General features: G+C 52.1%; 1 protein-coding gene across 1 annotated transcript; it reads left to right on the top strand.

Annotated features, from left to right (window-relative positions):
- The first annotated feature begins 485 nt into the window (after window positions 1–485).
- Window positions 486–12,728, top strand: LOC139042108 (palmitoyltransferase ZDHHC19-like). The gene is made up of 13 exons (XM_070498088.1): window positions 486–506; window positions 817–855; window positions 959–989; window positions 1,278–1,332; window positions 3,029–3,190; window positions 4,013–4,134; window positions 4,673–4,812; window positions 5,576–5,748; window positions 5,873–5,978; window positions 11,365–11,450; window positions 11,664–11,868; window positions 12,260–12,325; window positions 12,507–12,728. Exons 1-12 carry the CDS (start codon window positions 486–488, stop codon window positions 12,287–12,289), a joined length of 1,170 nt encoding a protein of 389 aa, XP_070354189.1. The 3' UTR covers window positions 12,290–12,325; window positions 12,507–12,728.
- The last annotated feature ends 249 nt before the right edge of the window (window positions 12,729–12,977 follow it).

Genomic DNA, 12,977 nt, shown 5'->3' with positions numbered 1-12,977 from the left:
TGTTTTTGCTGGCAGAGAAGGTCAGGAATATAAACAATTACAAAGGCAGAGGAAGCACATGTACTGTTTCCAGTGATAGGGTATGGGTTTAAACTGGAGTCACTGAGCTGGCTTACTCTCACATCTTTTCTTTTCCAAATCTAGGAAATACGTTGTTTGGGGTTGGAGTTAAATGAAGACAGGCCGTTTCATGATGCCTACTTCTTATTCTTCATACTGTGTTCTCTTGCCATTGCATGGGCACTTGTGAACTACCAAAAGGTTTATCACAGACCTGAAAGTGTTTCTGAAGATGTCTTCTGGAATTGGCAGCTATCTCTGTGGCCCAGCTTGTGTTGACTGCTTTTACAGAGTTCTTAGGTTAAATCCTCCCCAATCTTATGAAACATTCGGAATATCAACTTCCCAGTCTGGAGGGGAAAACATTCCATTTGGTGCTGGTTTAATGAGTATTAATATGTCTTCAGATGGTTTGTTGTCGCTTCATGATTTTGGGCAAAACAAATGTGACTCTGAACTTTCCTGTTGTGTCTGGGAGATCTCATGCTTTGATGACATCTGCTCCTTGGGAAGCATTCCTGTCAATTCACAAATGATTTATTTAAAGAACAAGAGTAACCGTAGCTCTATTTTGAAAAGTTGCTATTTCTCTATTTAGGGCCGGCCCGGTGGCATAGTGGTTGAATTCGTGCGCTCTGCTTCAGCGGCCTGGGGTTTGCGGGTTCGGATCTGGGTGCGGACCTATGCACCACTCATTGAGCCGTGCTGTGCCGGTGTCCCATATACAAAATGGAGGAAGATTGGCACAGATGGTAGCTCAGGGACCATCTTCCTCACGCAAAAAGAAGAAGATTGGTAAGAGATGTTAGCTCAGGGCCGATCTTCCTCAGCCAAAAATAAAATAAATAAGATTAACCATACCTCCATTTGGAAAAGTTATTATTCTTTCTGTAAATAGCTGGAGCCGTATGGAGCACACAAGTTAAGTGGTAAGTATTTCAACACTCAATAACGTGTTCCCTGAAAGGAAAACGAAATATTCACATTTGTGAAATAAGTAATAATAACAATAACAGTATTGATTGACCATGGACAAAACTTATCCCATTCCTTCCTACCTCAAAACTTGGTGAAAAAGTACTCCCTCGTTCTAAGAAACGTTGGCCCAAATCCCTTTTCATTTTTACATCTTCCTCACGCCTTTCAATCTAATGTTCTAAGTTTTCAATCATTTGTTTTCTTCCTTACTTTTGTCCTTGTTGATGATTCCTGACTAGATCATGAGAACCTTGAAGAAAGGAATTTGTCTTTTCTGACTTTTTATCCCTTCAGGTTAGTACCATGCTAAACACATTTGAGATACTTGGCACATGTTGAAGTCTGATTAATTACGCAGTCAATAGAGTGATTTTGAATCTCTTCCTTGCCTATAAAAGATTTTATGCTTTACTTTCTCTGAGCTTTTAGGAAGGAGAGTTTTCTCTTATTTCTGAGTTGAACCTTGTCATAGAAAACAGTGGTGAGACGCTCAGGGTTTTATCGTAATACGTAACATCCAAGAGTGGTGTGATGATCATGTGAAATAGGGTACATAAGAATAGTTAGTAAAAAGTTGCATGCTACAAAGTTATGATTTTCTTTTGAAATTTTTTGTGTCTTTTAGAAAGACCCCGTTGAGAGATGGCAGCATCCACATCCAGGTTACTTCACCTTAACTTGAAGTACCTAAATAATAATTAGAAAGAAGGTACAGAAAAAGCAAAATTGGCTATAAACAAGAAATACACCGATAAGCAACTGCAACACCTTTGAGATTATTTTGAAATTTCAGTAATCATAATGAGGTATACTTCAGTTATTAGACAAATAAATATGACATTAAAAAGTGAAGTGCTTCAAATCACTGGAATATATAAGGAATATACTGTTCGTACTGAGATTTTAAATAAATTTGGTGACTTTTAATCTTTGTTAATATTTGATCATTTGTCTCCATGTCAATTCACAATATTTAATAATTTCTAACGGTCACGAACCAGGACATCTTTAACCAGCTTGCGAATCTTTCACTGGTAAATTTAGACAGTTTGTTCATTCTTTTACAAAGCTCAACCAACTACAGATGTTACCCTCCCATAGAAGTGTGCACGAGAAATTGAGATTTAGTGACCAAAGGCTCCGAGAAGAGTCTCTGCCTGTCTGACCGTGAACCTGTCATCCCTTTAAAGATGTGACATCTTCTGCTCCAGAGATTAGGAATGCCGTACTTCACGTCCCTGTTTCTTCTAGGGGGCATTTAGCAGAATAACTTCAACATTTTGTTTTGAAAGCTGGTGGTTAATAATGTGTTCTGTGAGTGAGTTTTACTAGCAAATCACAGGAGAAACGGAAACATTTTGCTGTGTTTTTCTAATTAACTCGAATGAAGCATTGTGAAATGGGACTGTTACTGCTAACGGCAAAGTCAATTGCATAAGCAAGAGAGTCTCGATTACTGAGTATCTGAAAAGAAACATAGGGCAGGACTCTTGCTTTCATGGAAAATAAAATGGGATAGGAGGAGAAGCCGACAGTAAGCTGCTATCAGATAAACGGCCACTGCGTCTCAACACGGAGTTCGGAAAATGTGTGCAGGGGCTGCCTCTCAGCACAGACCCCGCAGTCGGGTGGTGGTGGCAGGTCTGAAGCTGACTGGTGGCCCCTGAGTCACAGGTCTGTTGGAGCTGTGACTCACAGTTGGGGGACTCTTCCAGACACAGAGGGGTTCAGGTGCTCAGTGGCTGAAACGAATGACAACTGTCAGCTGCATGTCACAGAGAAGCCAGTGATTTTCTCCCCTCATAAGCAGCTCAGAGGGAGGCAGTTCTAGATCGGGGCAGTGTCAAGACTGTCATCAAAGGGTGTCTGTGTAGCGTGTTGACTTGTTGCCTAATGGGCCCAAGAGGGCACTCCCGGCCAGCACATCTAGGTTCAAGACAGGAAGAAGGAACAGAGCTGTGCCAACGGTGTCCTTTTCCCCTTTGATCAGGGAGCTAGAAGCTTTTCGAGAAACCACAGAGATCCACTTAAATCTCATTGACCCAACTTTTGTCAAGAGAAGCCTGGAAACGAGGGAAGCTGGGAGATTATTTCACTGCCCCAACCCCAAAGTGGAATTTCATGAGAGCAGAAAGGAAAAACTGGAGACACAGTGAGCAATGAGCACGGTTTGCTTTGATCAGCACTTCCCCCGAAAGGGCGATTGGAATCAGCCCCTTCTCCCCATGTGCTTTGAAACTCTCCTGGGGTCTGGAAGCCAACCTGGCGGGGGCAGGACCTCTGCGTCCCCAGCATGAGGGGGTGGGGGGCGTTGCCGTTGGAGGTGCAGGTCATAGGCTGCAGAGCCCCTCGCTCACATTCTCAGCTTCTGTGACATCACACTGGGACTTGTGCCTTCTACCCTGGGCCGTAGCTTGGGAGCTCACTATCTCTTGAGCGACCGCTTTGGAGATAGGGCTCCTGGAGCCAGTGTTGGCGAGGGCGCCTGTGGGCGCTGGAGGTGCCGCCATGCCGCTCTCGCGGGCTGGCCGACCTCAGGGCCTGCTTCCCTGGATGATCCCGAGCCTGTGTGCCGCCCTCAGCGCAGTGATGCTGCTTGTCCTGAGTGGCCTGTTCTTTGCTTTCCCGTGAGTCTCCCACACAGGCCGGCAGGTTTCTGACAGACACAGAAAGAAAAAGAGATGATGATAACATGGAGCAGGGGAAGTGCAGAAGAGGGGTCATGGAAGGGAGATATTCTAGGCAGAGGGACCCGAATGCGCAAAGGCACCGAGGCAGAGAGTGCTTGCTGCCCCTGGGAGCTGGTGATGGTGGGTCGTGTTGGGTGACATCTGGTGGAGCTTCTATGGATCTGTCACTAGCCTGGATATTGATGGCAGGCTTGAAGGTCTGTGAGTCCTGACCAGGTGGACTGAGTCCTGGGGGGAGCTCAGGGCCTCCCGCAGATCAGGGCTGAGTCCTGCTCTGGTCTCAGTTGCAGATGGCTGGTCCAGAACGGCGAGTGGGGCTATCCTATTGTCACGGGCCCCCTCTTCGTACTCAGCTTCTGGAGTCTCATCGCCCTCAATGGGTCAGACCCTGGCATCCTACATCAAGGTGAGTTCTCGGCCCATGGGAGAAGGAGGCAGCAGCCGAAAGGCTCCTGCCTGCACGGATGATTCCTAACGTGCTCCCCACTCCCCTCCCGGGCCTCAAGACCCCTTCTCCCCCCTCCTCACCTGCTTGGGCCCTGCTTCTTTGCTTCCTGACCCAATCCGCCAAGATGTGGGAAAGAGAATTCTGGAGGTTTCCAGTTACCCTGGAGGGGAGGGCGGGGCAGACCAGGGAGAGAAGCCAGGTATTGACAACCACTCAGTTCTCTTCTTCCTTCCCACTGCACACACTCCTGAAAGCATCAGTCCCAGTTGCGAAGGCCTGCGTCCTAACAGAGCTCCTCTGGCTGCAAATTACCTTCCCTTGGGCTGCCAGCGTCTCCCGGTTCGGTCAGCCAGCCGAGTGGGGACCGGGGATTCCCATGCCCAGCTCCTCCCCACCCTTCCTGGAGCCCTGTGATGCTGCGGGGCTGCCCCCACCCCTGCCAGCAGCAGAGTGACGGAAGGGCTCCTGCTGCTGCCCAATCCTCTTCCCATGCCAGGCTCCAACGAACTGGACCCCATGATGATGCCTGTGGTGTGGGTGAACCACATGGCCTTCCACCTGCAGTGGTGCCCAAAGTGCCGCTTCCACCGCCCGCCCCGGACCCACCACTGCCCCCGGTGCAACATTTGTGTGGAGGTGAGCACCCCTCTCATCTGCCCCCCTGCCCCCTCCCACCCCTGCCCTGAACTCGGCTTGGGCCAAGAGGCCCATTGACTCCGGGTGCCCGTGGCAGGCGTGAAAACACTACCAGGACTACAAAAGGCCAAGGGTGGCAGTAACTCCCAGGCACTCTTGGTCACTCATGCAGGTCACTGCGTCTGTGCCTGCTGCTGTCCTGGGAGGCTGGCCCTTGCCCACCAAGGTGCTGACAGGCACAGGTGCATCCACATCTATGCTTGCCCTGGTCAGGCCAGGGGGAGGAAAGGCACCCGTGTCCTACCCCAGGCCTCACTGACACTAGATGCCCAGGGGGCCTATGGCCGGCTGCAGATCTGGCCTGGGGAGATTCGCCTGTCCTCTTCTGGGGCTCCAGGCCCGACAATCTTCTGGATTCTGAGAGCTTGTCTCTCCTGTGTCTAGCCTGCCAAGGTTTACAAATGTGCTGTCTTCTCTCCTGCTCACAACCCAGAGAGGCTGGGGGGTGCGGGGGGCTGTGTCATTCTTACTCTCATTCAGTGGATGTCAAAACAGAGGTCCTGCTGAGGGTACAGCAGGAAGTGTCCCACAGAAGGCTAGGCGCGCCTTGTCTCTAGAGGCCTCGTGACAAGTGACCTTGAGCCACAGAGCCCCAAAGTGCTCTCACCACAGAAACGCCAGCGATAGCGACATTGTGGCTCAGGTTTAGGGGCGTTGGGCCACGGTCTGGATCTGGAGGGCGCCCCCTCTCACTGTCGCCCAGGACTTTGACCACCACAACAGGTGGTTGAATAACTGTGTCGGGCACCGCAATTACCGGCTTTACCTGCTGCTGGTCCTGTCCCTGTGTCTATACACTCTCGCCGTGCTGGTCGCCTGTGTGATGGTCCTGGTGCGCACGACCCACCTGCCCTACGGTCTGGACAAGATCATCACGTATCCACCAGGCTGTGGGGCCCACTTTGGGGGCCCACTGTGGGAGCGATGAGGAGGGCTGGGAGAGCCCAGGTGCGGGGGCAGGGGGCAAGATTCAAGGCCCGGCTCCTTAGCTCCAGGGCAGCATCGTGGTGGCTGTACCCGCCGCCGGCTTCCTGGTGCCTCTCTTCGTGCTGCTGCTCATCAAGGCCTGGTCGGTTAGCAAGGCTGAGCGCTCCCACGAGGGCAAGGTATGTGGGCCCGGGGGAGCCACGACACCGGGCTGTGGGCGGTCCCCTTGTCCCTCCCGGACCTCCGCACCTTCCACTCTTCCTCCACCGCCCTGGTCCTCATGGCCTGCCCTCCCTCGAAGGTGCCTCCTTAGCCCTTCAGACCCTGATTCAGCTCCTGTGGTGCCTCCACTGGGGCTCAGTGTCACTCTCCCGACTGGGTGCCCTGCGTCCAGGGCCTCCTGTGTGCCAGGTCGCGCATGCAGTATTTTGAGCGCTGTGCGCAGTGGTGAGTAAGGCTCCGTCCTGTGCTGGTGGTGATGAGGAGCCTGAAGTCAGAATAACTCCCGCCAGAGGCTGGTGAACACTGAGAGAGGGGCCTGACCGCTCTGTGCAGCACAGACTCAGAGAGGGAACGGAGAGTTCAGAGAGGACCGCGGTGGAGAGGTTTTGGGTGGGCAAGGGCAGAGGGGAGGGCATTGCAGGTGAGGGGCACAGCTTGCCAAAAGGCAGGGATGCCCGAAAGTGTGCGGACTGTTGACGAGATGGTGACGAGACAGTTGTAAAGGGAGCAGAAAGTGGATGGGAAATGAAGTGGCCTCCTTGGCACTGGCCGGACGGAAAAGGCTCGGAACGTCAGGTGGAGAAATTGAGTCTTGGGACCAGGAACCTGGGAGCCACGGCAGGACTCCTTTTTTTTTTTGACATACGGTAAAATTCACCTTTTTTAAGCACCCGATTCTATGAGTGTGGGCAAGCACAGACAGTCCTGTAACCACGACCATAATTCAAATTCAGAACAGTTCCGTCAGCCCCCAAATTCTCTGACGGTCTTTTGCAGTCACTATGTCCCCATACCTGCTGCCCCTGGCAACCACTGAGTTGTACTATCCCCATAGTGTTTCTCTTTCCCGAACCTCCTGTAAATGGAATTCACAGACTTTTGAGTCTGCTGTGTTTCACATAGCAAAATTTATTCAAGATTCATCCGTGGTGTTGCCTATATGAGGAGGTTCTTCCTTTTCTTGCTCTGTACTATTCCATCCTATGGATATACCTATGCATGCCTTGTTGATCCATTTGCCAATTGAAGGATCTTTTGGTGGTTTCCAGTTTTTGGTGATCATGAAACGTGGTTATAAACGTTCGTGTCCAGGCCCCTGGACATGTTTCCACTTCTTTGTTGATAAATCCTTAAAGGTGGCCTTGCTGGGTTGTATGGTACCGGAATGTTTCCCTTTGTAAGCCACTGCCCAATTGTCTTCCAAAATGCCTGTACCATTTGGCATTCCCACAAGCAACGTATGAGAACTCCAGTCGTTTCTCCATTTTCACTGTCGTTTGGCGTCGTCAGGTCTTCCGTGTTTTGTTTCCTTACTTTCGTCTAACGAACGTGTGGTGGGATCTCGTTGTGGTTGTGTTTGCGTGTTCCTAATGACTGATGATGCTGAGCATCTTCTCGTGTTCTTGTTTGCCGACCGTCTATCTGTGATTTGTGTCTGTTCCAATCTTTTGCCCATTCAGAAAAATTGTGTTGTTTTCTTCTTATTGAGTTTTAAGAGTTCTGTCTGTATCCTGGACTCAGATATGTGTTTTGCAAATATTTTTTCGCAGACTGTGGCTTGTCATGTCATTTTCTTTACAGCGTCTTTCAAAGATCAGAAGTTTTCGACTTGGTGAAGTGCCATATCAGCTTTTCTTTTAAGGATGGTGTCTTTGGTGTTGTAATTAAACAATCGTTGCCTAAGCAGACATCCCCAAGATATTCTCATATGTTTTCTTCAAGAAGTTTTATAGTTGTAGATTTCCTGGTAGGCCTCTGAATCATTTCAGCTTAAATTTTGTATCTGATGCAAGATATGAGTTGAGATTTATTTTTTTTGCGTATGGGTTGTGCCACCACCGTTTGTTGAAAAGACCATCCTTTTCCCATGGAGTTGCCTTTGCACATTTGTCCAAAACCAATTGACTCTACAGGTTTGGGTGTCTTTCTGAACTCTTTGGCCGATGCCACACTGGCTTCATTAGTAACTTTCTATTGAGTCTCGAAGTCACTCAATATGAGGCCTCCAACTTTTTCCTTCTTTTTCAAAGTGCCTTTGGCTGTCCTAGTTCCTTTGATTGTCTTTATAATTTTTTGAATCAACTTGTGAATTTCTATAAAAATGTTTGCTGAGGTTTTCATTTGGATTGTGTGGAACCCATAGACCAATTTGGAAATTGAACCTTTTCACAACATTGAGTTTTGAATCCATGAACGCGGGATTCCTCTCCATTCATTTAGGTCATCCCTGATTTCTTTCATGAGTGTTTTTGCAGTTTTTAGTATAGATCTTGCATACATTGTGTTGGGTTTTTTCTGAGTACTTCACGGGTTTTTGTGTTACTCTAAAGTTCTTCAAATTTCTTTTCCATTTGTTTATTATTATAAGAAATCACAATGGAATTTTCTCTATCGGACTGGTACCCTGCAGTCTTGCTAGAGTCTCTTATGAGCTCTCCAAGCTTTTTTGTTGATCCCACGTAGAAAAACATGTCATCTGTGGGTTAGAGCAGTTTCATTTCTTCCTTTCCGATAAGCATGTCTTTATTTTTTCCTTTTCTGACTACAATGTCTTGGACCTCTGGTCCTGTGTTGAGTTGGAGGGGTCAAAGTGAACATCCTTGCCGTGGGTTTCCTTTGGCAGGACTATGGCCTGACACCATGCGGTTTTAGAAAGACTGTAGTGGGCCACGTTGGTGGGGGGGGGGGGCTGGTGACATTAAGACAGCTGAAAGGACGGAGGAATCCTCTCTGCCCACCACCTCTCATCCTTCCAGTCACCACTCCATCACTCCATCCACCCATATTTGTTTGCCAGCTCACCTGTGCCTCGTCTGCTCAGCCCTGACTCACCAGCCCCCTGTGGTCTGCCTGTCTTCCCTCTCCACATTCAGTCCATCATTTCAGCCTCTCTTGGGCAGCACTGTCCCTTCGCACATCCTGTGCTTCTTCAGTCCTAGGTCAGGCCAGAGGCCTGCCCTCCCTCCACCGCTCAGAATGGGGGTCTCCCATCCAGGCTCTCCAGCCTTGAGAAACGGAAATGTGGTCTTCTCTTTGACATTCACCAGGCACTCTTCCCCATCACCTGCAGAACCCACTCAGGTGTTCTTCACATACCTCAACTTCATTTCCTTTCTACCTGCCTCCCCTGACCACCACTTCTGCTGGGCCGCTTGCTTAGTGGTTGATATAGCAAGGGCTCTGGAGCCAGTCCACGTAAATTGAAATCTCGGCTGCACAGCATAGCAGCAGGGAGAGTTTGGGCATGTGACTTATTCACCTGGTACCTCAGTTTCCCCATCTGTAAAAGGAGGTCGCGTGGGTTACTTTAGGTAAGACACATAGCACAGCGGCTGATATAAGTAAGTGTCCTATACGTCGTCATTGTTGTTACTGTTCCTTCCCATCATCGTTTCCGCATGTTCACGTCTCTCTCATCTTCAAAACAAAGCAAACCTCCAATCACACACCATCCTCCGCTCCACATGTCCTCCTCTCCCCTCAGCTCAGCCGTAGTTCCTGAGAGGGTTGTCTGTGCTCCTGAGTGCCATTCTGCACCTTGCTCAGCCCACTTCAGCCTCTGTCCTCACTGTCACGCTGATTCTGCGCCCTCCAGGTGGCCAAAGCCGGTGTGCGGTCCTCAGATGGATGTTTCCGGGCTGCACTCAGCACCACCTGAGGCTGAGGGCGCCTGCCGTGGCCGTCCCCGGCCCCTCAGGCCCGGCTCCCCCTGCTTTCCTGGCTGCTGCTCCTCTGCCTGCACACTGGAGTCTTGGCCTGGTTTGCCTGCTCTTCGTTCTCATCCCCTCTCTCTGCTGCTCTCCCTCCCCAGCTGCCCTCCCCACCCTGCAGGTCACAGTTGGCTCTATTGTTTGTGGGGTGTCCTCAGTCCCCACTGATGTGCCTGGAAGGTTGTTGAGGCCCCAAATATTCATGAGCTAACGAGCGAAACTGCAGACAAAGGAATGCATAAGGCTCTGGGATAGAAGGGGGGGGAGAGAGAGAGAGAGAGAGAGAGAGAAGCCTGGAGCTGTAAGCCCTGGGGAAGAAGGCGACAGAGCAGAGGCCGCAGGGAGGTGGCAGGAGATGGGCAACGAGATGCCCACGTTGGTTTTGGTCCTGCGGACCGTGAGGACATTTGAGACTCACAGTTGGGGCAGGAGACCCAGGTGTGGAGCCAGTGAGAGAGGACAGGGTGGGAGCTCGGAGCTGTTGGCTCCACTCACGGCCGATTGGTCCCCTGTGGGAAGGGGAAGGAGCGCTAGCTCTTAGTCAGTCCTCGTGAATCCGTCCAACAGTTATCACTCCTTTAAGCACCGAGCAAGCAACGTTCTCCTCTGCTGCATAGACATCTCAGACGTCAAAATGGATTGCTCTACATTTGAAATTTGGATAGTAAATTTCCCCTAACTCTGTTCACCATTTAGTGTCCCTTAAATGCTTTCAACACCTTCAAGAAGGCAGGACTCAATCTCTCGCAGTGGTTAGTGTTGCTATATGGCAACCATGGGAACTTCTGGAGCCCTCTTGACTTTTCCTGCCCCAGGGCTCAGCTGTCCTGCATGGAGTCCTGGCTCCTTTTGGAGGAGAATAGTTCTGAAGATCAACACCTTTGTGACAGGGGCAGGGCTCAAGGCGAGCTGGCGGTGAGCAGAGGTGCTCCTGGCCACTTTTGGTCGTGACAGACAGTTTGTAGCCGGGGCTCTTGTATTCGGGGTGAGACTGGGCCCTGCCCTGCGGAGGAGGTCGGAGCTAGGCCGATGGGTGGAGGGCAGGGAGGAGCAGAGCCTGGTCAGCAGTGTCCAGGCAAGGACTTGACCTTTGGGCCTCACCTTTCCTGCACTGAGTGCTCAGGACGTGGCGCCCAGATGTCCAGGGCCATGTGAGTGTGGTTAGGGAAGTAGGATTGGGCCCCAACCAACTGCCCTTCCAGAGAGTGAAATTCAGTGAAGGCACAAGTGTAGAAAAACTGAGAGCTGGGACAGCAGAGAAGGGGCAGCGGGGGGTGGACGTGTCTTTGGAGCAGTTTCGTAGCAAACGGTCGATGTGTGAGGGTGTTTGGAAAGAGGCGGCAGGAGGATGTGTGTGGCCAAAGGAGGCAGAGAGGGGAGGATGCTGCCAAGGGGGTGCCGGGTGAGGGGAGGATCCCTGAGACGGCAGGAGACGGGGTGCAGGGCCAGGGGTGGCCTGGAGAGAGCTACTCGGAGGTGGGTTGGGGGAAGCCTTGGCTGACACTCGCGGCTTCTGTCCCTTGGGACCTTGCTGCAGCCCTGGGCTGAGCTGACGGGCTCAGGGTGGGGAGTGGTGGTGGCCGTCCCAGTCCTGCTGGATCTGAGCTCTTCTTCCTCCCCTTGCCCCCTCCAGTACCAATACCTGCATCTAAACAACCCTTTCGACCTTGGCTGTGCCAGAAACTGGTGTTTCACAATTTTTGCGCCACGAGGACCCAAGTGAGTTGGCACAGCAGAGGCCCAAGTGGTGACCCTGGGGCTGGTGGGGTGAAGCTGGGATTCTCATCCAAGAAATGGGGCAGAGGGCCCGGCAGCCTGGATGCGACGGGCCCCAGCTCCCTGCACGGACGAGCTGGTGCTTTGTGCTCCCCAAGCTGAGGGGGACCAGGCCTGGAGGGTTGCGACCCCTTCCATCTGGCTTGTGCTCCCCAGGTACATGGCTGAAGCCGTTGGGCTACAGAGCGCGGTGGGGCCTGACTGGGTGCCCATGCAGACCCTGCACTGCTCGAGAGGCCCCTCGGGGCCCAGTCCTCCGGCCGTCCCCGGGCCAGGGGCTCGCCCCCACATCCAAACTCGGGGTCTCTACACACCGGGACGGGCTCCCCCAGGGCGTCGACATCCTGCAGATCTCCAGGAGGTGAGGTGTCTGTGTGTTTGTGTGCGTGCGTGCGTGAGTGTGTGTGTGCGCGTGTACAAGTGCAGCTGCCTGTGCCTGTGGTGTTGGGAATGGGCATCTCCAGATTGTGCGGATGTGGGGGGAAGCTCCCGCATGGTGCAGTGGCCCTGAAGCTGGAGCACTGAGAGCTCTAGGGAGGGGGCTTGTAGTCCCCAGGAGCGCTGGAAGTAGAGTCACAGGCCTCCAGAAGCATCCGGCGGATCCTGGAGACACAAAGGGAAAAGACCACACCACAACCTTGCTGGTTGGCCTTGGCCCAGTCACTTCCCCTTTCTGGGCCTCAGTGCCCAGATTAGGACTGAAGGTGGTCCAGTGGTTTCTAATTCGGGGGGACCGATTCCTTTCTTTAAAGGCAACTTTTAATCTGGAGCTGAGTGTATGAACCATGTGGAAGTGGACCATCAGGAATGAAGTGGGGGTAGGTAATTCACAAGCCCCCGCCCAAGGGCCCCTGCAGTGGCATTCTGTGGTGCCAGCCCACACCCATGCTCTGTGTGTAGGGGGTGGCGGCTTGGACAGCGTCTTCCTCCCCAGCTGGTGGGCCATGCGCTGTAGGGTGGGCACTTTGGGACAGCCCGCATCCTCCACTCTGCATTTAGGTCCATGCCGGCTTGCCCAGTGCTGCCCCTGCTGCATGAGGCTGCATATCAGCCTTGGTCTGCTCTCGCCATTTGGCCCCTGGAGATGCCAGGAGCCTCAACACCTGAACCTCACTCCTCTATCCCGCGTGGAGGCTCTCCGTGCCCTGTCCCTGCCTACTCCCCTGATGGGAGTGCCTGGATCCCCCGAAAGCCCATTAAATACCCTTTGCCTGCCTCCTCCAACTGCCTTGGGGCTTTGTCTGTCCCAGTTTCCACGGAGCTGGGGGACATGGGGCATTCTGGGGGCTGAGACAAAGACCCTGGGAGGAGGGACCAAGGTCCAATACTGGCTGGCTTTGCGACCTTGGGCAAGACACGCAACATTTCTGTCATCCTTAAAATGGGGCAACCCTAACAACCACAGCAGAGCTGCAGATGATGGAAGAGAAAACCCAGCAGTGCCTGGCTGTCCTCCCAGGAAAGTCCTGG

Source organism: Equus asinus, chromosome 25 (genome assembly GCF_041296235.1).
Source record: "Equus asinus isolate D_3611 breed Donkey chromosome 25, EquAss-T2T_v2, whole genome shotgun sequence".
In the NCBI taxonomy this organism is placed as follows: Eukaryota; Metazoa; Chordata; class Mammalia; order Perissodactyla; family Equidae; genus Equus; species Equus asinus.
The sequence above is the reverse complement of the archived record's forward strand: the minus strand, read 5'-3'. Positions and strand labels throughout refer to the sequence as shown.